The sequence below is a fragment of the Dromaius novaehollandiae genome, chromosome 9 (genome assembly GCF_036370855.1).
Source record: "Dromaius novaehollandiae isolate bDroNov1 chromosome 9, bDroNov1.hap1, whole genome shotgun sequence".
Lineage (NCBI taxonomy): Eukaryota > Metazoa > Chordata > Aves > Casuariiformes > Dromaiidae > Dromaius > Dromaius novaehollandiae.
In genome coordinates, this window is record NC_088106.1 from 6,029,914 (window position 1) to 6,052,849 (window position 22,936).

General features: G+C 42.7%; 1 protein-coding gene across 2 annotated transcripts in view; it reads left to right on the forward strand.

The window, feature by feature from the left end:
- Positions 1–22,936, forward strand: part of LOC112986455 (multiple epidermal growth factor-like domains protein 6) — a 213,383-nt gene that overhangs the window by 182,448 nt on the left and 7,999 nt on the right. The window contains exons 23-35 of one of the 2 annotated variants that reach the window (XM_026105729.2): positions 423–551; positions 6,011–6,139; positions 7,927–8,055; positions 8,570–8,695; positions 9,797–9,925; positions 10,532–10,660; positions 12,182–12,313; positions 16,843–16,971; positions 17,957–18,082; positions 18,766–18,894; positions 21,152–21,283; positions 21,647–21,775; positions 22,411–22,536. In XM_026105729.2, the coding sequence (XP_025961514.2) occupies positions 423–551; positions 6,011–6,139; positions 7,927–8,055; positions 8,570–8,695; positions 9,797–9,925; positions 10,532–10,660; positions 12,182–12,313; positions 16,843–16,971; positions 17,957–18,082; positions 18,766–18,894; positions 21,152–21,283; positions 21,647–21,775; positions 22,411–22,536 (1,674 nt within the window). The remainder of the gene's footprint in view (positions 1–422; positions 552–6,010; positions 6,140–7,926; positions 8,056–8,569; positions 8,696–9,796; positions 9,926–10,531; positions 10,661–12,181; positions 12,314–16,842; positions 16,972–17,956; positions 18,083–18,765; positions 18,895–21,151; positions 21,284–21,646; positions 21,776–22,410; positions 22,537–22,936) is intronic. The other variant, XM_026105731.2, reaches the window with a different exon arrangement.

A 22,936-nucleotide genomic window follows, 5' to 3' on the forward strand; every position in this document is an offset into this window, starting at 1 on the left:
ATGCGTTTTGCATTTCAAAAGAGAGGGAGATGGGCCGAGGTGGCCTGATGGTCTTATGTTGAATCATTTCTTTTACTTTGTCCCTTACAGGGGCAAAATTACTGACTTTGACTTGCGTGAATTCAGATTCATTCTCTCTCCTGTTTTATGGCTTTTGAATGTATTTTCAGCTGTGTTTTTCTATGCAGAAATCTGTTGCTTGTATAAAATGGGTCACATTTTTCTGAGATGGGTACAGCACAAGATTGTGCAGGCTTAACCCTTAAAGTAACACTGGCTCACGAGTATAGTCGCAGAGTGAGGATGTGACAGAGCATGAGTTCAAGGGTTAGCAGCACACAGTGTTTGCAGATCTCCGAGTTAAAGCGTGTACAAAGAAGAAATGGGAACTTGAATTTAAAAGGGTTGTTTTCCATTTTCAGCTTGTCCAGATGGATTTTTTGGACTTGACTGCCACCAGGTGTGCAACTGCAAGAATGCGGCGAGCTGCGACCACGTCCTGGGAACGTGCCGCTGCCTCCCCGGCTGGGTGGGAGAAAAGTGCGACCAGCGTACGTACACACAGCGGTCATGGTCCTTGTTTGCAAACCCTTTCAACACACTAATGTTTGTTTCTTTCGGGATTGTCGGGAAGCCTATTAGAGTATGGTTTGGGATAGGTCACATTCCTTTCCAAAGATGCCATAAAAGGAAACAATTTTTGGTTGCTGTGTAAATAATCAACTTGTTTTTTTTTTTTTTTTTTAACTTCTGTTGGCACTTGTCAAGCATTGTAAGTACTAGTTTTTAAATAGCAGAGCTATATCCTGCTGTATGACGAATTTCAGTTTTTCAGTTTTGTGAAACATTAAGAGATGAAATGGTATATCTATATTTCTGGTGTACCTCATCTAATTGCCAATCATAAGTGACAGATTACAAATGCACAATGTGGAAAAAATCAGAGCTGGGACTATTTTATTATTTTAGCAGGAGAAAATAGTTTTATAGCTAATTCTTAGACAAGTTATTTGTAAAATAGTCAACTTCTAGGAATTTCACAAGCGATTATGATGAGTTTTCCTACAATCTTTGTATTAATGTTTCTGTATATCTGTATGTATGCAGATATAAAGTTGGCTCTTCTGAGAGATTTATCACCAAATTTCATGGGAAATTATTTTCCTTAGCTACCTGACATTATATGTGGAGATCATTGAGCCCATTGGCAAAACTCAGCAAAGATTTTGTTTGTTTGTTTGTTTAAGATCTTCAACTTCTAACCTCTCAATGTCTCAGCTTCACCTTTAGCATGATGCCACGGTCCATATTTCCCTTTGAAAATATGACTGTCTTCTGAAGATTGTGTTGCAGAGCTGTGGTCCAAAGCAGCAATGTACAAAGAGCCAACTTTTGTTGGTAGTGAACACTGCCATAAGATCTCTTTAATCCTCAGCTGTTCAGGTTTCCTCAATAGAAACTTACAGCTTAATTTAGAAAATAGGGAGAAGTAATATTCTTATTGAAGCAATCCTGTTCTCCAGACATGCACTGTGATATAATCAGCCCTGTTTGAGCACACTGCCTACACAACCTGCCTGCTGCACTTGCTCTTGACAGTATCTCATCTCCTTCCCTCCTTTGCCTCTCCTTTGCCTCTCCATGCAGCCTGTCGTCTTCTGGAGAGGGCTTCTCCCATCCTTGTTGATTTATAGGAGAGTCAATGCTGGTGAATCTTCCCTTCTGGCCCCCCACGTAGGACCCCTTGGCCAGCTCTTCTCCCATCCCCTGAAGAAGATAACTAATTCTGTGCTGTGGGTTTAGGTGGTTAAGCTGACTCTGAGAAATAAATACAGAGCCTTTAACATGTAGACATGCTTCAGAGGAGAAAAGGTGTTGCTGACCAGGTGTGATGCTTGCTGCTTGGTCACCGTCTAGTTTTTGCTGCCCTTCGGACGAACCCTAAAGTTAGCAATCTGTCAGCTTGGCCCTTCCCGGTCTTTAGACTGTATTAGGGGTGGGAAGCTTTGTTCCTACATATTTCATTAAACTCAATTAAGAAATGCAGCTCTTTGTCAAAGGCCTTCTGTGCCCCGCTCTACTCACACGAGAAAGAAACTATTTATTCTCTTGCACTGCAGCCTTTGGAGCTTTATGCAGAGCTTGATTTATTCCTCACGCTAGTTAAGATGCCAAAGCCTTCGAGGCCTCCTTTGCCTCCAGTAGAAGAGCAAGGTCAGTTAACAGAGCAGAAGGGTAACCTGTGTTGCTCTTGGCTAAACAGTGAATCTTCCTTTTGATTTTAAGGCTGGCTGGTAATGCCTTGTCCTACAGCAGTTGTTAATAAAATATATGGAAGTAGCCCCTTTGCAGATCGCCTGATTGGAAATGACACTGTTTATACTGGGTATTGCTGAGGGACTTGAGAATGGAGGAGAAGAGCAAGTTTGAAGAGAACCTAATTTACACAGAAATTGATTCAGTCTCAACCGTACTGCTCTTAAGAGCTGCCGGCTTAGGGAAGTCCCAATGTGCAAGTGAGAAAGCTTTCAAAATTGACAACAGAGGATGCGGCTTCCCTGAAAAGTGCTTGTAAACAAGGAGGGATAAAATGAACCTCTTGCTGCTGTTCTGCCACTGAGCGGAGAGCTGGGGCCGGCAAAGCAATTAGAGATCTGCATCCAGCCCGCGTCGAATGCGGCTGGTGTTTACATGCTGCTCTCCTGGCTTCCATTTTGCAGAAGTTTAAATGAGATGCCAAGTGCCCAGAGGAGTTAAGTGATTGATTCGGCTGGAGCATCTTTCAGGGCGAAGTAGATTTGCTCACCTTTGTAAAGGAAGGTCAGTTCTTTCTGCCTGTTGCTTTGTGGAGGGCACTTTGCAGGGAGAGTGGTCGTAGGCAGCTCCCGCCGGCTCAGCCCCGGGCGCGCGGGCCCCTGGGATCCCTGCAGGGACGCGTTCGGGTACTGCACGGTCTCCCTCGCTGTGTGCATCCATCTGGGTAGGATGCGTATCTGCTCAGCCGGGTCAGCTGTGCCCTCGGGTATCAAAAACTACCCTCCAGAGGATAGGAGGGAGCCCGCCGAAGGTGTGGATCCACGTACCGTTTGTCCCAGAGCTTCAGACCTCGGCGGCAGCGCTCCGAACATTGCCGGATGACTCCAAGCAGGCTTTGGAGATGCTCGTGTGCTAGTCCCAGTCTCTGCTTGGTGTTTAATGTTTGTGCTCCTGTTTCTAGAACTTGCTAGCTCTAGCAGCTGGAAGGAGGAGGACAGCATTTGTTTTCAAGTAATCAGATTGCAGGCAATGTGCTGGAGGATATTGAAAACTAATTCTGCCCTCATGGGATTTGAATTGATCTTAAGCGGGCCATGCAGCGCATGCTGTAAACTGCTATCTAATTATGGGAGATACAGGCAGGAGTGCCTTTTTGTGAAAGCTGCCTGACACTTTGCATTACAAGACTGTGTTTTCAGTTGCTTGTAAATAAATTTTGATAATTTGGGGTGAAACCTGCAAAGCTTTAGCTTAAGGTTATGTTTGGGAGATTGTTTTGAGTGTCCAGCTAAGCTATTTTAGGTTTCCAAGAATGAGGTTTAGGAAAGGTGCATTACCTATATTAAAAATAAATAAATAAATTTTGTTGAGAGTTATAGTGTTTCAGCGATATAGAAGTGAGGATTCAACTGTTGACATTTTCCTGTGCCAGAGGTGTGACCTTTGCTCTCTGTATAGAAACTCATTCAGATTCCGCTGTCTCCAAAAAAAAAAAAAAAAAAAAAAATCTCATTTTGTGTATGGACTGCAGAAGCTAAATAGAATTCAGCAACTAAATTTTCCCCTAACTCTGTTAGGACTAAAAATGCTTCTTCCTGAGGTTAGGGCTCAGCAGGATCTCCACAGAAGCAGCTCCTTTTGGTAAAGAGACTACACTAGTTTGTAAAGTAAATCACTACAGAAAGATCAGTGCTCCCAGCGTCTGTATTTGGGTTACTGATAACTGGAGTTCTGATATTTCATAATATCTGAGTACTTGATTTTGCAAATTTCATGTTTTTTTAAAGCAGCAGTTTCATTTTGGGGAGAATAATCTGCGTGAGTTGCATGAAATCCAATCTCCTGGGCACCCTTTTGTGTCTTAGTCCACATCTTTTTCCCTGTGCTCCCGTACACTTTTGATAGATGTTGACTTCCTGCCTGAGTATTTTGGCCTCCAGTTTCACTTGTTCCTTTTTCTGAGTGTAAAAAGGATTTTAAGGACCACAAATGAATAATTCCCCCTTTTACAGAGGAAAGGCAGTGAGAGGAAAAGTTTGGAGCAGGAAGAAGTCTAATCATTTAAATGTTGGTATTTCTTCTTTCCTTTACACTCATCACAACGACAGGAGAAAAAGTCACCGGGATATTTGTACCTCCAGTTAAGGAGCTTGATAAACCACCTTAAATATATCCCTAGTTATCTTATTCTTCAGAAAAGTGGTTTGATGGGTAGGATTGTCCCACAGAGAAGCTAAGAAATTTTGTATACGCTAAATGAGAACAGCTTAAATTTTCCTTTTGAGAAATTTCTGCTTTCTTACCAGAAATTTCAGTGCAAAGCTCTTTGTCTTCCTGGGGAGGATAAGAAGAGCTTTGCGCGCATACTCCAGAAACCTCACACCAACCACTAGTAACTAGTCAGGGGACCTGGTTATGAGCTGGTTTTTCCTTTGGCTTGGTTATGATACAGTCCTGATCTCTATTGTGGAAACATTTAGTTCTGCTCCCATAACTGAGCCAAAGCTCTGTAAGATGGGCTGAATCTTTCACTTGGCAAACAGGCCTCATTTGCAGAGCAAACTTTAACTGTGATGTGACTAAGTTCCTGCACTTTCTTGTAGTTTTAGTATGGATGGGGTCCAAGTGATGACAAAAATGAATAGTGTTGAAAAGAAGTTCTAGGAGAAATGGTATCTGTGAGAATTGCATCTGGGAAGCCAGAAGTCCTCAGATAGGAAGAAAAAGGCTGTAAATAGCTCAGAGGCTGTCAACCAGATCACCCCTGAGGTGAGGATAATTTCACTCCTCTGCTCTGTCCCCAGAGGTGAGTCCTCCGTGCAGACCTGTATTCTGCAGATGAGGCCCCCAATACATGGAGGGTTTTTATGAAAAGTCGTAATTTGGGTCTGATCCTGGAGAAGTCCCAGTCAATGAGTACAGGACGCTTTCCTGGATCAGGCCCTTTTCTGGCTCTCCAGTGTATGCCAGCAGTGCTCGTTAGCCAGCCGGGATGAGACTCTCCCACAGCTTCGTACAAGTGAATTAGAACTTCTGTAACGCAGATACAGAAAACCACATCATCTACTTTTGTATTCTGCGGATGATACCTGGGAAACCAGAGTGACAGAATAGTCTGCTTTCCACCATTTAGTTCCACATCTCCAGTGCGACGGAAATTACGGGGATTTTATCATTGCCATTTTTCACAGGAGGCAGCACCAGCACAGTTGAAAAAAGAGCTGAAGCAAGTGTGCACTTGCGAGATGGCTGTGCTAAGTTTTCACCTGGGAGCCAGCTGCTTAACTCAATGTGTTGAAAATATCACTCCTCTCTGACCAAAGAATAAGACTCTGGGTGAGCTAATGCATCCAACTGTGAAAAATGAACAATGAACACAATGAAGTTGTCAGTTCTCTTACCAGGATGCAAATAAATACCCAGCCTGTCAAGCTGGCTGTTCTGCTGGACCATTAGTTTAGCACAAAGACATTCCGCAGTGCAGGAGGATGACGGCTGATCCATCACCCCAGTGAGGCTAGTCTTTGATAAAAATCTGCTTAGAATGTGTTATGATACATATTTTTAAGCCACATTATTTAGTGTCAAACGTGGTTAATATATGAACCTACGTGCCTCTAAGATGTGTAAAGTGTGTCATCAGAAGCCAATTTCAAACTGATTTCCCCAGAAGTGGGTTATGTCTCAGATTTGCTCTGTATGATGCCTCCTTTGATGTGTTCTAATTGCATTTTATGGCCTTCTCTCGGTGCAGCCTGCCAGGGTGACAGTTACGGGAAAGGCTGCAGTCACGCTTGTAATTGTCACAACGGAGCGCTCTGTGATCATGTAACTGGGACGTGTATTTGTGCAGCGGGATGGAGAGGAGCCACCTGCCAAGAAGGTACTGTCAGAATTTCACTCCTGTTGGAGAAGATTAGAGAAAGGAAAAATAAAACTTCGGCTCAGGGGGTTTCCACTGGTATTTAAATTATCAGCTCTGTGCACTGTTTTGCCATTATTTTTGTATCCATACAGTAATGCAGCTCAGCACATTAAAAAACAGTCTCTGAGTCTGAGTCACGGTGCTGCGAGTGCACCATGTCAGGGCACGCGATGCGGGGCCAGGTGTAAGCGCTGCGTGCACGAGGCAGAAGGCGCCGAGACAGAATCGTAAACTGAAATGAGAGCTTTATTTTGAAGTCTGTCTGATTAAGGAGAAAAAGTCCAGAAAACTTCCATTTATGACACAGAAATGGAACTGTTTCTTCTCTGTAGCCTGCTTTACTATCCCATGCGTTCTGCGGATATGCATCGTTACCTTATGCTGTTCCAGGCATAGTCGGCTAAATCCAGAACATGTGAAAGGCATTGGGAGCTTTAGCGTTGGCAGTTTTACCAGTCTGTGAGACTGAAAACACAAGCCCAACTCCAAGGAGACCTGAGAAGGAGGACGGCAAAGAAAGGCTGTGCTGAGGCTTATGTTACACCTTCTAATCCGCTATATCCAAGCCGCTAGCAAAAGTTTGTCCACCCCGTCATAGAAACCTTTTATTTTCTGTGCCCCCCCTTTGAGATTCCTTGCTTTATCACCTCTCTGGTATCCTAGCAGTGCCGCAGAGCAGGGATTGCCGCACCGTGGTACACTTGCTCCTCTGGATGCACTGGGATTTGGAGTCAACGCCTCCAAACAAGCAGCTGCTGCTGCGAAGTGTAATAGGGAGAAGGACAGTTAAGAGAATGAAAGCTAGCGATGGTAGAGGAATATAGAAACGAAGGGGTCCCCCTTTGGAACCCGATACAAAAAGGGTTTCCGTGAAGGAATAAAAAGCTGAGATGCACCAAACCTTTCTTCATGATGCACCCAATACTGTCTAAAACTTTCACTTTTACTTAAAGGCCTCAAATCCAAAACAAGCACACAAAAAAGCCACTGTCAAATATAAAGATGTTGTCAAGCATACCCTTTTTCTTTAATGATGCATTTGGTGGTTTCTGTACTTTTTCCCCTTCGGAAGTAAGGAGGTGGTACAAATATGTGCGGATGAGTGAGCAGTCTCCCAATATCCTCTAATGACCGTCCTTTTGCAGCGTGAGAACCTGCTCCTGCTAACATTTCAGACAGTTACCACTTCAGCATCTGAGAGGTGCATGTATTTTTGGTGCCCAAAATTAGGATTTCTCCATAGGAACTAGTTGTGATGGGAATTAGTAAACTTGCTTAAATTAAAAATAGGTAAACTGTAAAATGTCATCAGCCAGCTGCGGATAGCAAGATCAATTGTTCATTATAAAAGTAATTATGATTTTAAGTGCACTGTACAAAGGAATGCTGAAAACAGGGAAATCAATAGCTACATTCCTTGGTGTTGAGAAAGCTAAGAGAAAGGACCCAAAATATGTTTATCATAAGTTTGAATAGAAAATATTGAGTTCATCTGCGGGGGATATAGTTACCTGTCTTTGTCACCTGCTCTTTTACATATTTTGTTCCCAGACCAATTTTACATTAATGTAATTCCTTGAAAGTCTTGGCTTTCATTTTTACTCTGTTGTAGCTCCGACAGCACCTATGTAATCACTGGGGTTATAGCAGGCGTGGGTTGGGGAAGGCTCTGTTTTACTTGTGCTCTCCTGCACTTAATGTAAGTCTCTTGCTGAGTCTCTCTCATTTGCGTCTCTCATTTGCAGCCTGCCCCTCTGGTTGGTTTGGTGTGGACTGTTTACAGCCCTGCATCTGCCACAGCCAGGCTACGTGTGACCATGTGACGGGCGAGTGTCTGTGTCCCAAGGGCAGGACTGGGATAGCGTGTGAGCTGGGTGAGTTTTGTCGTGTTCTTCATTGCTTCAGCTCCTTCTTCCACTCCGAAGAATGAAATTCTGTTCTGGCGAGACCTGATCTGAGACAGTCCAGAAAAAAGAGACGAGGTGGAGGGGTCTAGAGAGATCGAAGTGTAGAAGCCCTGGTTTGGAGAGATTGAAAGAACTGGGGTTGTTTAGTCAGAGAAGATGAGACTGAGTGGAGATACGATACTAATACTCAAATCCATAGAAAGCTGTTGGACCAAGGAGAGGAATGAAGTATTCTCTCTGTCTCTTGGCAATAGGGAAGAAAGGTAATGGTCACAAATTGAGGAAAAAATAAAATAAGTGAAATTCCCCAAGACAAAGATGATGTGGTTCTAGAACTGTTTGTCTGGGGAGGTTTCAGTCTCTGTTACTGAAGGTTTCTAAGAACAGTGTAGATAACTTGCCTTATTTCAGAGGCATAAGTTTGATCTCCCTGGACCCCTTCCAGTCTTGCCTTCTGTCAGTCTCCCGGGTCTCATTTCAGAGTGTGAGGATAGGAAATACGGAGAGAGCTGTGAGCAGAGCTGTAGCTGTCACCATGGAGCCTGTGACCAGCTTTCAGGGAAATGTATCTGCCACTCAGGCTGGACTGGGGACCACTGTGATGTTGGTACGAATATTTCCTCCTTCTGATGCTTTTTTTTAACAGTCTATTCTGCAGTCAGCCATGTCTGCCTCTAGAATACGGAGTCAGTTTCTCTATGCATTTTTTTATATCTTAATTTTTTATTATTTAGTAGGCCAATAAAATAATGAAAGTGTGAGAGCTCACTATGTTTCTCAGGAGCTCTGGAGAGAGGTCTCTGCTCAATCACAAGTACACAACCTTGTCCAAAGCTTTTAATCCCTTTCTACTTCTGTACCATGTCTGTTAAGAAAACAAAGGTATTTCTCTACCCTACAGATACATGGAAGAATATATTAAAGAGAGTGAGTTGTAAAGAAAGTTTGCCAGATCAGCCTGCACCCAACCACATGCTGCCGCTTCTCTGCGTGTCATTGAGGGAAGCTCAGGATATCAGACTGTAATGGTTCAAACTGCATCCTAACTTCCATGCTTGACCTACAGTCCAGATTGCTCAGGTTTAAAATAGATGTCTGCCATGTTTAGATCCGTGTGAGTCCCTTAAATAGAAATCTCAGAAGCAGCAGGTATCAGATGACTTGAAGTCTGCTTTCAGTTCTACCCCTGGCATGTTATGACTTTTGCAAGCCACGGGCAATTTTCTGATGCATCCTAACGTGCTGAGAACTCACAAAGCCTCAGTGGTCAGTGTGAACTGTAAGGACCTTTGCAGTGTGGAGCTCCCATTTCTTCAGGTCGCACTTTCTTTTCGATCACTTTGTAAAGACTTATGAGGTGGAAAGTAGTACCTAGGCACGGTATATTCTCACTATTAAAACAGTTAGTTATTCCTCTTCCCATTCGCATGACAGTGTAAAAGTAAATGACATTAGTACCTCTGTAGAGACCGTCTGGATTTGTACTATAGAATACGACTAAGTCTTTGCAAACCTTCATGTAGAGACTCACTAATAGCCAACACTAAGTGCTTTTAATACTTCTAGTATATTCTCTTTCAGTTATATTTTCTGGGCATACAGTCTTCTAAGTGTCCATCACTATGTCCAAGAAGAAAAATACCAACGTATTTGTCAATGATTGATGCTTTATGTGCAGTCAAAGGAACTGATGTTCTCTCTCTCTCAGTCTGCCCCTCTGGATTCTTTGGGAAGCAATGTGAGGAGCAGTGCGACTGTGTGCACAGCTTGTCCTGCAACCATCAGACTGGAGCGTGTCACTGTGAAAAGGGATGGCGAGGGAGGCAGTGTGACAAACGTGAGTATCTGCTAGGAGTTTAAGGAGAAAAGTTCTGATTGTCGTGTTTATCCCTGTTAGGTCCTGATCCAGGACAGGATCCTTTCATTCCTGCTATTCCTCAGCAGTTTTCACCACCTCATAGAACTGTTGTGTCCATTCTGTAGGATTCTGGTAATTTTTCTCCTCTTTGTGAGTCAACCTGGAGTTATCTTGAACATATTTCATTCTCCTCTTTGAACTGCTTCAATTTTTGCAAGTATGGTTGTTCTTTATGGCATAGAGGGCTGAATCTTGACCATTACCAGCTGAAGTCCATGCTGAATCTGGCTTTTGATTTCTAAAGTCTTGGCTATTCTATCTAGTTAAAGCATCTTTAAAAAGAACCACTCATCACCCTGCTCTCCAAACGCTTTCTCAACATGCTCTTACCTCTATTTGTCAAGTGTAATGTGTTAACTTGAACTTTTTTCAGATTCGTGCTAACTTGCATGGCCTCGCTGTTGGACAGGTTATGAAGTGCTCACATGGACAGTAGCAGCAGATCAGCTGAAAAGCAGTAGCTTTCAAACGATCATCCTTGTACTCTGCCACCTCTTTCAACCAGAGTTTGTCCCCTCGTTTCAGCTTGCTTGCCAGGCTACTACGGCGTGAGCTGTGCCCAGCGGTGCGCTTGTCCTGCGGGTGCCCCCTGCCACCACGTGACCGGAGAATGCGGCTGTCCGCGGGGATTTACCGGCTACGGCTGTGAAAAGAGTAAGTTGTTTGTAAGAATGCAAATAGTTTCCTTCGTGAAAACCACAGGAGATCGATTCATATCTTAAATAAAACGATGAGTTAATCAACGCCTGAAAAGCAAGGACAGAAGATCTTTACGGTAACGAAGACGGACTAGAGCCGGAGTGAGGGATCCAGCTGCACCTCTCTGCTGCCGGTCGCTGACCCACTGATTTAGCCAGTTCTGCCCTCTCTTCCTGGCACTGTGTGGGTTAGCGAGGTCTTCCTGGTCGAGGGCTGCGGCTCTCAGGCTGGCCGAGAGCAACTGGGGACTGAACTCGATAAAAATAGGATGAAGAGGTGCCAGCTCAGCTCGGCTCCCTGTCAGTGGCGGTCATTCTGCCGTGGGTAAAGCGGGAACTCTGCTTTCTTTTGGCCTTTTCCCCGTGAGAGAACTTCTGTTCTGGCCTGCCAGAGTTCACGGAAATGTCATTATCTAGTTTTATTCAATGCTGAATTTGACCATCTGGAGTTGTCTTTGAAAGCAGGCTGATTCTGCAACTCTGGCTGCATAATTCTGACCGTGTCCCATATCTTTCACTGAAAGACTATAAATCCTGGCCCACAACTAAAGCAACTAGTTGAAAATTAGAAGAAGGAATGTAAGTAACCACCGTAATTGGCCCTGGGCACGTGCTGAGTTGGGGCAGAAAGGTGGTAATGGTGCTGCTGCCCCTTGTGGCTTTGAAGGCCAGGCTTGGCTGCAGCTTATGCCACTCCTGGGGGAAAAGCCAGGATCTGGGGTTGATGAATATTGCTCCTCCACCCAGCAATAGTTGCTGCTCGTCTGTGCCGTGGGATCTCCTGCGTTATTCCCCCTTGCAGCAGAAGCGCCGTGCCGCAGGCTGCCCTCCTGTCGCCTCCTCGTTGCACAGCCTCTCCCACCCCGCAGCTTCCTCAGGGCAGCCCACCACGCACAGGCTAAGCCCACCCCCTCAGGCAAGGGATGGCAAAACTCAGCCTTGCTTGGGTTAATAGCAGTCAGTCACATCTGTTACACCGATTTACATTACCTGTGAGGCAGGTCTGAGCTAGGAAGTGCTATAAGGAGCAGCAATAGAAGAATGAGACATGGAAAGGCCAGAAAATGTCGACAATGTGGCTGTACCGGACAAAATGCATCCTGTAAAAATGTTTGTGCTAAAGCAGCTTTGCAAGTTTAAACTCCCGGCAAAAGGTAGAATGTCTTTATCCATGCGCCTGGTCCCTTGTGAATTATACTGTTATTTTAGTCAATTTTACCTGACATTTCCCTATGATTTTCTCTAGTGACAAGAAAATTGTATCTGGCCCTTGACAGTTGGGCACAAATTGACTGAACGAAACAAAATCAAGCAGTGAAGTAACCCCCGAGTAAATGTAATAAATCCAAAGTCCCGGAGGACAGCATAGTTCTGTAGGCAGGGATTTTATTTAATAAATTTGAGCTTGCTCTTTGTTTGAGTGCTATATTTACCAAGACAAATTTAATTTATTGGTTTACATTTCCTCTTTCCCAAGCTTGTCCACCGCGCACGTACGGTAAGAACTGTAACCGAGTGTGTCAGTGCTCTGCAGAGAATGAGGAGTGTCACCCAGTGACGGGCAAGTGCGCCTGCCTCCCGGGGTACTACGGAGCCCGCTGTGACCGCAGTGAGTACGCAGAGGCACGCGCTGACCCTCTGCATTCATCATTGTCGGTACCTTCAGCCCTGGCTGAGATACAATAATAGGTGGTGTTAACGTACAGTAATAACAGTGCCTGCGTTGTTGCAAGGAATTTTTTTTTGCTGGAGAACAGAATCATTTACTAGCGAAATTCTATCCAATTTCATGCCACACTGAAGAATATCAATATAATTCTCTGCATTTGCAACTCTCATCTTCGGCTACATAAGGATATTATATAGCTCTTTTTTCCAAAATAACTAGGCTAAAATGCTTCCCGAAATCTCTGAGTGTTCAAGTAAGGACAAACGGTTATTATAAAACAACGAGCTGCAATTGGCAATAAATCTAAGTGATTCATAAAGTCAGTTAAGTTGTAGAGCCTTCTGAGGAACAATCAAATTAAACAAATTGTTACTCTGGATTGAAAAATGGTGACTAGTGTAAAGGACAAAATGCCAATTGGCTGAACACTCCATCATAAAAAATATTCCCAGATCCACATGCCTCATGCTGGTATTTTAGGACATCTGTAAAGTTGTTCGTGGTGGAATGTGGCAACTGATAAGAAACATATACTGAAGTATCCAAAAAAGGAGACAGTTAATTACCTTTTTATTTACAACTTTAATTTTGTTTTTACTCCGTGGCTTGTAATAGTCTCATAAAAGAATAGAAGGCTGTCTTCTTTCAAGCTCAGTCTTTCTCTCTTTGGCAAATGCTGATTTTCCTTTCCTAGGAATCCAGCATGGCTCTGTTTAGTTTGCTTGCTTTTTTGGGTGGCGATTTGGATACAAAGGCCAGCTGCAATATGTGCAGATCTGGTAAGGGTTAAACCTGTGCTTTATTCATAGAGTAGAAACGGGTAAGAGGCTCACAGATTTGAGAGATGGACATTTGTATTGCCATTATGTTATCGCAAGTCGTTCTTTAAAATAAATAAAAGATAATAAGTAAAGATTGATTCTGTCCTCCTTTGTACATCAGTTCTCACTGTAAGTGAGATCGAAATCTGGCCTTCAAAATCTAGATGAGAGCCATCTGGATCCATTATAAATTAGATAATAAATATTACAGTAGAGCAGTAGAAGAGATCAGCTATTTAACAGTGATATTTTAAAAGACTTAATCATGGTTAGCCTATTACCTTTTATGTGGTAATCTTGCAATAGTCATTATCTTTGTATATGGTACTAAATCTCCGGAGGTTACAGGAGTATCCTTCAGTTTGCTTAGATCCTTAAGATTTTACTTCCAATTTTAAAAAATTTAAATATTAATAATTATACCAAAGTGCTCATGTAAAACAAGTTACCTATAAAGTGAAATCTGTGTTTTATTGCAAAGAGGATTTTGCCATGGAGTTCTGCGTAGCTATGATTAAACCTATAGTGTACAAGACCTGGATCCTTCATGGTGCTGTGCTCTCTTAGATTCCAACAACAAACAGTATCTCACAGAGCAAATTCTCAGTTAGTTGGTATAGTTTTGTTAAAATTTTAGTGGAGGGATAATGAAATGTCTGTATCACTGATGTAGAGATTCAAAGAGGAGGAAAATTTGTCTGGCATCTCCCTTTTTTTTCCTCTATTCTCTTGTAACTTTGGCCAAGCTGTAGAGACATGAAAATGGGAGCAAAGCAGTTTGTGCAAGTTATTTTTACATACAGGTCAGTGAAGTGCGACATCACGGACCTGATTCTGAATTTGCACTGTCTGATAACCAGTGATAGCTAGTGTGATACTGGAGGAAACACTCCTCGTTTCTGCTGATCTGACTACAGAGAGACTTGGGGCTGCTCCATGATGAAGAAGCTTTCGATATAATATTAAAAACAGCGTAGGGAGCCGCTCCCAAAGAAGTTAAGTGGGCTTCAGTCCAGTCAACATGTGGTTGGATGCTGCTGGAAATGGTTTCTGGCAACTATCGTTATATTTATAGTACTGTGAAAAAAGGTTCAAGAAAATATCTATAAAAGGTGTAGTTGGCTGGGAAGTCAAATTTCCAGGAGCCAAGAGCAACTAGGCTTTCATGTTCTCAAATTTTGGAGTGAAGAACTGAAATAGTCTCTTGGCAGGATACAAAGGAAGCAGGCAAACTAGCAATGAAGTTCCCATCAGTTGTCCATAACTCGATGGATGGACAGATATACTTGAGTGTGGTGAAGCTAAGGGAGGGGGGGGGAACAAACCCCAGAGGTGTTGGACAGAAAAAACACACTGCATCTCTGTACTGTTTACTGAGCTGGATGAATCCTGAGCCAAAAAGACCTCACCAACTTCACCTTCAAGCTGTAGCTAAGCAGATGCATCAAAACTGCATTTTTGGCAATGCAATTAGTAATATTGGTAAAGAAAGCCCTAGCATACCCAGTTGGTATGAAAAGATTTAGGAACTCTCGGTCATGGTAAACCCACCCAAGCCAGAAGGAAAAGATCAGGAAATGAGTTAAAAATCTGGCTGCAGTTCCTGCCATTCTCACAAAAACACAAGTTAGATGCACAGGAAACTGTTAAATTAGAAAATGTCTTTATTAGATAACTGGTGGTTAGAGGCTAACCCTCTTTATAAATGCAGAGCCTACTTAAGTGGCAGGACACTGTGTAAATTGCCCTAGCTGTCTGCATGTAAGGTCTTTTGCAAAGTGGTAACAGATGAGACAGCCTTGTTAATAATCATGTGAATGTTGCAGCCGATATGTTTGCCCTGTTTGTGTTGCTTCTCACTGAAATGAAATAAATAAAACACTGCAAGGATAAATAAATCTGTAAGGAGAGAATTACTGCATCCCCTTCTAGTTATGGAACAGTTCTTGTTAGTTTTGAGCTGAAGACCAATTCCGAAAGCTTTGCCAGGGAGAAGCAGCATAGCTGGGAGTGTGGGAAACAGAACTGAAAAGAAGAAAAGCCAAATGATGACCAAAAGGAAAGGGGCAAGGAGAAGAAACTCGCTTAGAGTCCAGACTAAATCATTTAATTGGGGTGTGTCCTTGACTTCATTTCTTGGTGGAAATTAAATAGATGCTTCAGGGATCACTCTTTGATGCCAGGATTTGCACATGAAACAAATTTTCTGTACTGACAGATGGAAGCACTGATGAGAAAGTATTCATTGAGAAGAAGGCATGGTTGAGAAGGGCCAGGGAGAGTATCTGCATGTTGTAAAAGTGTGTATCTGTTTAGTCCTGATGATCTGCTATCCTGACTCAAGCAAATGCCCATTTTCAGTTATATTTTAAAAAACATCCCTTTAAAGATGTAGCGTAATCTCTCTCTTTCTCTCACACTCTCTCTCTTGAACAGATCAGAATACCCCAGGGATTTCTCCAGCCACTCAGACCATCATTTTGTGCCTTCAAAAAAGAAAATGTTTAATCTTTCCATAGAATGTAGAGCGTTCTATCGCTTGGAGATGTGCACATATATATTCAACCAGATTTCCAAAGTAGCCATAGACTTTCCTTTTGCAGGAGGGAAAGAGAAGGAAGGGAGGAGCAAGGAAATGTCATTTAGAGGTAGTAGCATGAGTGCAACTGTTGAACCATGTTCATATTTTTGTTGCTATAAAAGCAGTCGCTTCTCCGCCTTCCAGTCTTCTATATTCCATTTCCAGTCTTGGAAAACTGGGAGAAGGATTTCTAGAGTTCAGTTTTAGCATGCTGGAGTCAACTGTGATAGCTAGAGGCACATGCCTGGGAGCTGTGCCCAACACTTTCCTTAGTTCTAGCCTTGGTGCTTCTGAAGAGTATCTTGAAGATGTGAGCCAAGTATAACAGGTACATTGATGTCTTCCTAGTTTTGTATTCAGCATTCCTTCAAAATTAGCTGTCCAGAGAGAAATCAGAAATACACCCTATCAGAAAACACTCAGAAAACCTGTTCACGGACAGCCATGTGACATTGGCTCGGCAGTTCATCCAAGTCTAATGTTTGTTTGGGTTATTACAAAATACAGCTTTTCTTTTCACATGCAAAGCCAGAAAATTCTCTGAGAAGTGTATCTGCCCTGTATCTTATCTTCTGAAAAGGTGTCTCTTGAAATCTCTTATGTTATTGTCATGTACACATTTTCATAGTCTTCCATCCACAGCCCACTAGATTGGACAGAGCAATGCAAATTCCAGTTTGGAGAGGAAGAATGGATTAGAGAGGAAACGAACTTTGTACTATGTAAACTTTTCTGAAAAAAACATCTTACCTACTAACTAGAACTGGTCCTCAAGAATGACACCTAAAAGAGGCAGAGATGGCTCATGTCTTCTCACTGTTACAGGCAAAAGAGACTGTTGTTGCCCAAAGGAAGAGGGACCAAAGCTTCATTCTCCCTCTCTGCCCTGGAAGGAGAAGGGGAAACAGGTTGATTTGGAATAGAAATCCAGGAGGAAAAATCTCTGGAGAATTGGACTTGCTCATCTTGCTACCTCCGAAACAAAGTGCTTATGACAGGAAGTGCAGTGGTCCCACTAGCAACATAGCCTGATTGCTTTTATGTTTTGTTTTGTATCTTTTAAACAGGGTGTCCAGAAGGTAGTTATGGTTCATACTGCCAAAAATCCTGTAAATGCATGAATGGAGGCCGTTGCGACCCTGTGACGGGAACTTGTGATTGCGCGCCTGGTTTCATTGGAGCTGACTGTAGTAAAAGTAAGCCAGCATTCATGTTCTGCTTCTTTTAAAAAGCAGCACTGAGAATAATCCAGTTAATAGTTTGTTGGTATAAAAATAGACAGATCCCAGCTAACACTTGCTTGAATTGTAAATCAGGATTCCAGCTTTGTAAAAATTCTCTTGCAAAATATTTTCCCTCTCTTTTGTATGTGCGGAAGCAAGGGCACTCATCCTGGGATTACAGCCTGCTTGCCCAAATTTATTTCTAGAGACAGCTCAGCGTGAATTGCTCAAGTTCCTTCTTCCTGTCCAAAATTTCTAGGTTGAGAAATTATGTCAATATTTTGCTTCACGCTATGGTGACATTATTCGCAATAAATGGGAAAAGTTCAAGTTTCATCATGGCAAAGCTGGTAAGGATTCCATAGCAACCCTACTCTTCCTTCCTCTACTTCAGGGCTACGTTGTGTGGCTGAATTTCTGTGGTATTTCCAAAGCTATGATCTCCTAATACGGCTAAATGCTGGGCCTTTGGTATTTCCACATGCTGTACCTGTGCAGACTGTACAGGTTTGAGCACCAATCAGATCTTACCTGATATTTTACCATTTTCAGTCACTTTCTGAAGTTCTCTTCAGCTTATCACAGAAAGGCAATGCTTTAATCCTTTTAGTAGTATAAAACTTTGCTGTTTGCTGTTCAATACAGGGCAGCATCAATATTAAGGAAAGGAAGGAGCCTTTGGTTGGAAGCACAACTAGCTGATATTCCAGTCACCTTTGTGGTAGAAAAGCTACCAGATGTTCCATGTGAAAGCATGGAGGACATTTATAATCTCAAGTAAAGTTTCAGAGGAAGAAGCAGCCATATATTTGGATGGATTTGGTTTTCATACTTGTTATTTTGAAGCACGTTAACTGGAATAAAAATGAAGCTGGCTCTGTAGAGTGCTGCCTCCGTTAAAATTGAAAACTGGCATTGGACACCCAGGATGTTTAATAAAAGACCGTGTTTCCTTCAGCTTGCCCTGAAAATCGATACGGGAAGGACTGCGCCCTGTTCTGTTCCTGTGGTAGAGGTCAGTGTGACCCACGGACTGGCAAGTGCACATGTCCTCCTGGCCAAATGGGAGCTGGCTGTCAGCAAGGTAACAGAGCGGGACCCGTGGTCATCCTGTCAGCTGGGCACGTCCTTGGGACGAAACTCGGTGCCAAGCATTGTTTATGGCTGCGTTTCCCAACACTTTTGAAGCCAAGTTTTACTAGATAATGTTGTGGTTTGCTGTACCTCACAGGATCTCAATCCCTGTCCCTCTCTGCTCCCTCAGTTCTCCTTTTTCCTACCCCCATCTCCTCCCCAGACCTCACTGCTTTGCCCCACCACCACTGGCACCATTACAGTAGTTTCTCTGCAAAGCCAAAGAAGTCACAGCTCTGAGACTGTGGTCTAAACATACTGTGTGAACCTAGGACAGGGGAGAAGGGTCGCTCTTACCACAGAAGGTAGATGGCTGGGACTCAATTTAGAAGCAAACTGCTTGAACTGAAAAAGTGAAGGGAGAGGATGTACCGAAGAGAAGGTTTGAGAGAGATGGGACAAGGGGAAGAAAGCAAGTGGGGCATGAAGCTAGGTGGAGGTGAAGTGACACAGGGAGTGCTTGGATTAAACTGCTAATAAACATGCAGTGAAGAACTGCGTGTCCCACAGCCCTGTTGCATCACGTACTTGTGATACTATATGGGGAGCATGCACCTGTATTTATTCCCTGTCGCTTTCATCTTTCTTTGTGATGCTAATATCTTTTTTTCAAACTTTGTTAATTCTCTATAGTGTGTCCCCAGGGACAATATGGCCCCAACTGCCAGCTGACATGTACCTGTCAGAACGGTGGTGTCTGTGATCAAGTGGATGGGAGCTGTACTTGTGGCCTTGGCTGGAGTGGAAGCTCTTGTGAGAAAGGTAATTTTCCGCTTTGATGATAGTGAACGTGTAGATTCACGCAGGGGTTTCCAGTGCCTACACACCCTCAAAATCAGGCAGGTTTTGCTGAAGTAGACACCCTCCCAGCTGTATTCGTCTCTCTAGTTTTCTCTCAAGCAGAATAGCCCCAAGTTAGAGCTTTAGGTCTTTTTTTGGAGATGCTTTCCTCACGAGTCCTGCTCTGGAATTCTCCTAACTTCCCTCGCATGACGTCTTATATCTCCTCCTGTCCATCTTTCATGTTCTTTTGTTCGTGGGAACTTTGTTTTGTACCTTCTTTTGCACACTCATCTGAGATCAGCAGAAGCCAGTGTCTCCCTTTTTTTTTGTTACCTTTTTTTCTCTTCTTGATCTTTTCCCTTTGACATTGGGCAGCAGTTGAACTTCCCATGTATTGCCTTCCCTGTTAGTATAGTCCTGGCAACATCTGTCCAAAACAATTGCGATTGCCTTGCTGTCTCTTCTCTGTGACAGCCTTTAGACAATGCAAAACATGCTTCAACAGAACAAGCTCAGCTTTCACTCCAGGAACACTTTTGCCAGCCCACAATAGATTCTTTTTGTGTGCCGTTCCTTTCTCCCTATCTCCCAAAAGTCATTCTGCATTTCTGTGTTCTCATTTCTCTCTCCAGATCAAGAGATATCTGTGTAATTACGGACTTAAATGTGCAGGAAATCATGTGTTTTCTGATATGATGTCAAATGAACAGTTAGTTCTGAGCTCGCATTCAAGATGGTATCATCACCACATCGTAACTGCCATGGTGCAATTTCCCGAAGACACTCCAGGGCCTTCATTTACAGTGTTTCCTTCCCTGGTATCTGTAAAACATCCACCTCAAGCTGTCTCCTTAGCTATGCCAAGAATCGGTTGTTATAGAGACATCCAAAAATGACACTGTTTTTAACAGAGTTCTTCTGTGGAATTATTTCACTTTGCACCTGAAAAGACTCAGAGATGCTCTACATGCCTGTGTATGTAGAGAAGGAGCAGGGGGAAAAGAAAAGATGCTAACTACATGGAGTCACTCACAGTCTGAATACCGCTGTGGATAGTCACTCAAAGAAGTCCCCAGAAAAGCATGGTTTAGCAATAACTGACTGACAGTTTGTGTATGCCATGGGTGTTCAGCTTTATTTGTCTGTTCCTTGAAATCTCTATAACCGCTTATCAGCTGCACATGGGTAGCAAAGCCTGTATGGGGCCAGGCAGGTGTCCTGGGTCACGTGTATGTCTTACAGATGTGCTTAGGTAAAAAGCCTTTGGTTTCAAGGGCCAGGGGCACACATAACATAAGGAACTGTGTGTTGTATCACTAGAAAGATCTTCTCTGTTTATCTGTTGGCATAGATAGGCAAGCTGTTGGAAAACTGAATCTTGATTTCCACGTCAGTGTGGTTCTTGGTGTGTTTTGCCTGAAAGGCATCTTGCAGTCACGCATCTTTTTTTCCTACTGATTAGATATGATGTTCTTGAAAGATACAGAAAAAGGCTTGTCTGACATTTGCAGACCTTTGAATCCGATTATTTGGATGGTCACACTCATTTAAGTCAGTCTGCGCCAGATTCAAATTGCCACAGCAGTGATGAAGTTAACTTCTGCAGAAATGATGCATAGGTTAATTATATTGACACAGTCATTTTTGCATGACTTGGCTTTCAGTAATTTGAGACATGTTTAGTTCTGTAGAAGTAGATATCTAATTATACATGGAATGTCTGTCACTATGTGTGAAACAGAGGTCCTTCCATTTTTATTAGAAATTGGAATAGTGTGAACTCTAAATGACAACATAGACCAGGAAAAGCTATATTTTTGTAATGTAGCTTTTATAAGTCCCTGTAAGAAAATATTGCTGTAGATATACAAATAGTGGAGAAGATACCATTTACTGTGACCTTACAACACACAGTTAATTTTTTCCAACAATACCTATATGAAGAGGCAAATGAAAAAAGATGGACTATTAAAAGCACAAGGAAGTTGAGTGCTGTACAACTATCTGTATAATATAAAACATTTCTCACGAAAGTAAACAAATACATCATAATTGTGCAGAAATGCTGTGTCTTCAGTGTGCAGAAGGGAGTGGGAGTGGGGAATTCATAAGAAGTGTTAATCTCAGCACTACAAGCTGTTATGTGGCCATTAAATTTCAGCTATAAAGGCGGTTATGCAAGTGTTTTTCCATGTGAGGTCAGCAAAAAGATTTTCTGTTGTTCTTATTCTGTCAGCAGAATGTCTCCCGGGTGAGTACGGACCTGACTGCCGCTTGGCCTGCCGGTGCCAGAACAACGGCACTTGCGACAGGTTCACGGGCTGCTGCCGGTGTCCCGAAGGTTATTACGGCCACTCTTGCGAGCACAGTAAGTGGACAACCCCTGCAACAGCCAAGTAGTCTGCTTTCCAACAGTAGGACTCTGTGGGATCTTCAGAGTAGTCATATAAACATCTCCGCAGTTCAGTTAAAAAAAAAAAAAAAAAAAAAAAAAAAAAAAAATTGGGGAGCATCCCAGATCACCAGGCTGCTTCAGGATCTGAATAACTTACATATCTCCTTGGCACCGGCGGTGTTAGTGGTGAGTTTAAAAGCACACGGGATTATTAAAGGTTATAGCATATAGTGATTTTGTTGGCTCCCATGGAAAGTAGCAGAGAATAGCCAGGATTTTAAAGGGGTGTGTGTTTTTCTTCATCAACTTTCCTCATTTGACACTTTCATTTCACAGGGTGCCCCCTTGGATTTTATGGGCTAGGCTGTCTTCATGCCTGTGCCTGTAAAAATGGAGCTAGCTGCAATGCAGTGACAGGACAGTGTATTTGTCCTTTAGGCTATCAAGGTGTCTACTGTGAAAAAGGTACTTATACACATCTAATTTTAAAAAAATCATATTGTTACCTAAATACTTCACTTTGCTGGGAGCAACTTTGTCCAGACTTAGACTTATGAATACCCTGAACAGTGAATTTGGGGTTGTTTACCTGTTCTATAGTTGGATGTTCTCATTCCCTTATAAATAAACTAACCTGGTTCTGATTAATATAATTAAAGTCCTCGTCTCCATGCTGTCTTGCACCAATGAGTTCCACATGTGGATTATTAAAAATGAGTTCCTTTTACTGATTTTAAATTTGCTTCTAAAATTTCAAATAAGATTATTAAATTGGTGTATGTTAAACCGGTTGAGCGTTGTGGAATAGTCTTCCAAAGACTTCTAATTAAAAATGAAAATAAGTGCCAGTTACATTTCTGGGACAGATTTACAGATACCTTTGATAGGTTGGATTAGACTAAACTAACATAAAGAGAGATCATATAAATATTATGCCTATTCTACAATATTCCATTCTTCATTAAATTTGGCATTTATACTAGGTTCAGTTCAGAGTTTATGAGCTGTCCTGTGAGACATCCTTGAAAAACTCCTCTGAATTAATGTATTTCTTGCAATTCAAATATGCAGTGCATCTGAAAAAGTGCTCTTTATGTTAGGCTGTGATGCCGGGTGGTTTGGCGAGAGGTGTCAGCTTCGGTGTGACTGTGGAGGAGTTCCCTGTGATCCAGTAACTGGAAAGTGCCTTTGCCCTCCTGGGAAGACTGGAGACAAATGCAACATTGGTAAGACCAGTGATATTTTCTAAGGGCTGGACTATGCATAATCAAACCTGTAGGACCTGTTGGTCTAAGTATAATTGTGAAAGGATGTTTACTGGTATAGCGTATTCACGAACGCTTGTAACTAAGTACTCTCTTACAGGTTAAACAGCTCTATCAACAAAGTGCACTCTTGTTCTAATCCATACCTAAACTGACACGCTGGTAGGAAAGCTGGGTGTGGGTCAGCTGTGAAATCACTGGCACTGAGTTTCATGGCGCATGCATTATTGGAGAATGCACTAAGAAAGTAGTGCAAGTAGCAGTTTTGCAGATGTGGTGGAAAGATGCTTGACAGGGGTGCAAGCGGGTGTGGAGGGATCCAGTTGCACAGGTAGGTGGGGGGTAGGGGACCTGCGGCAGC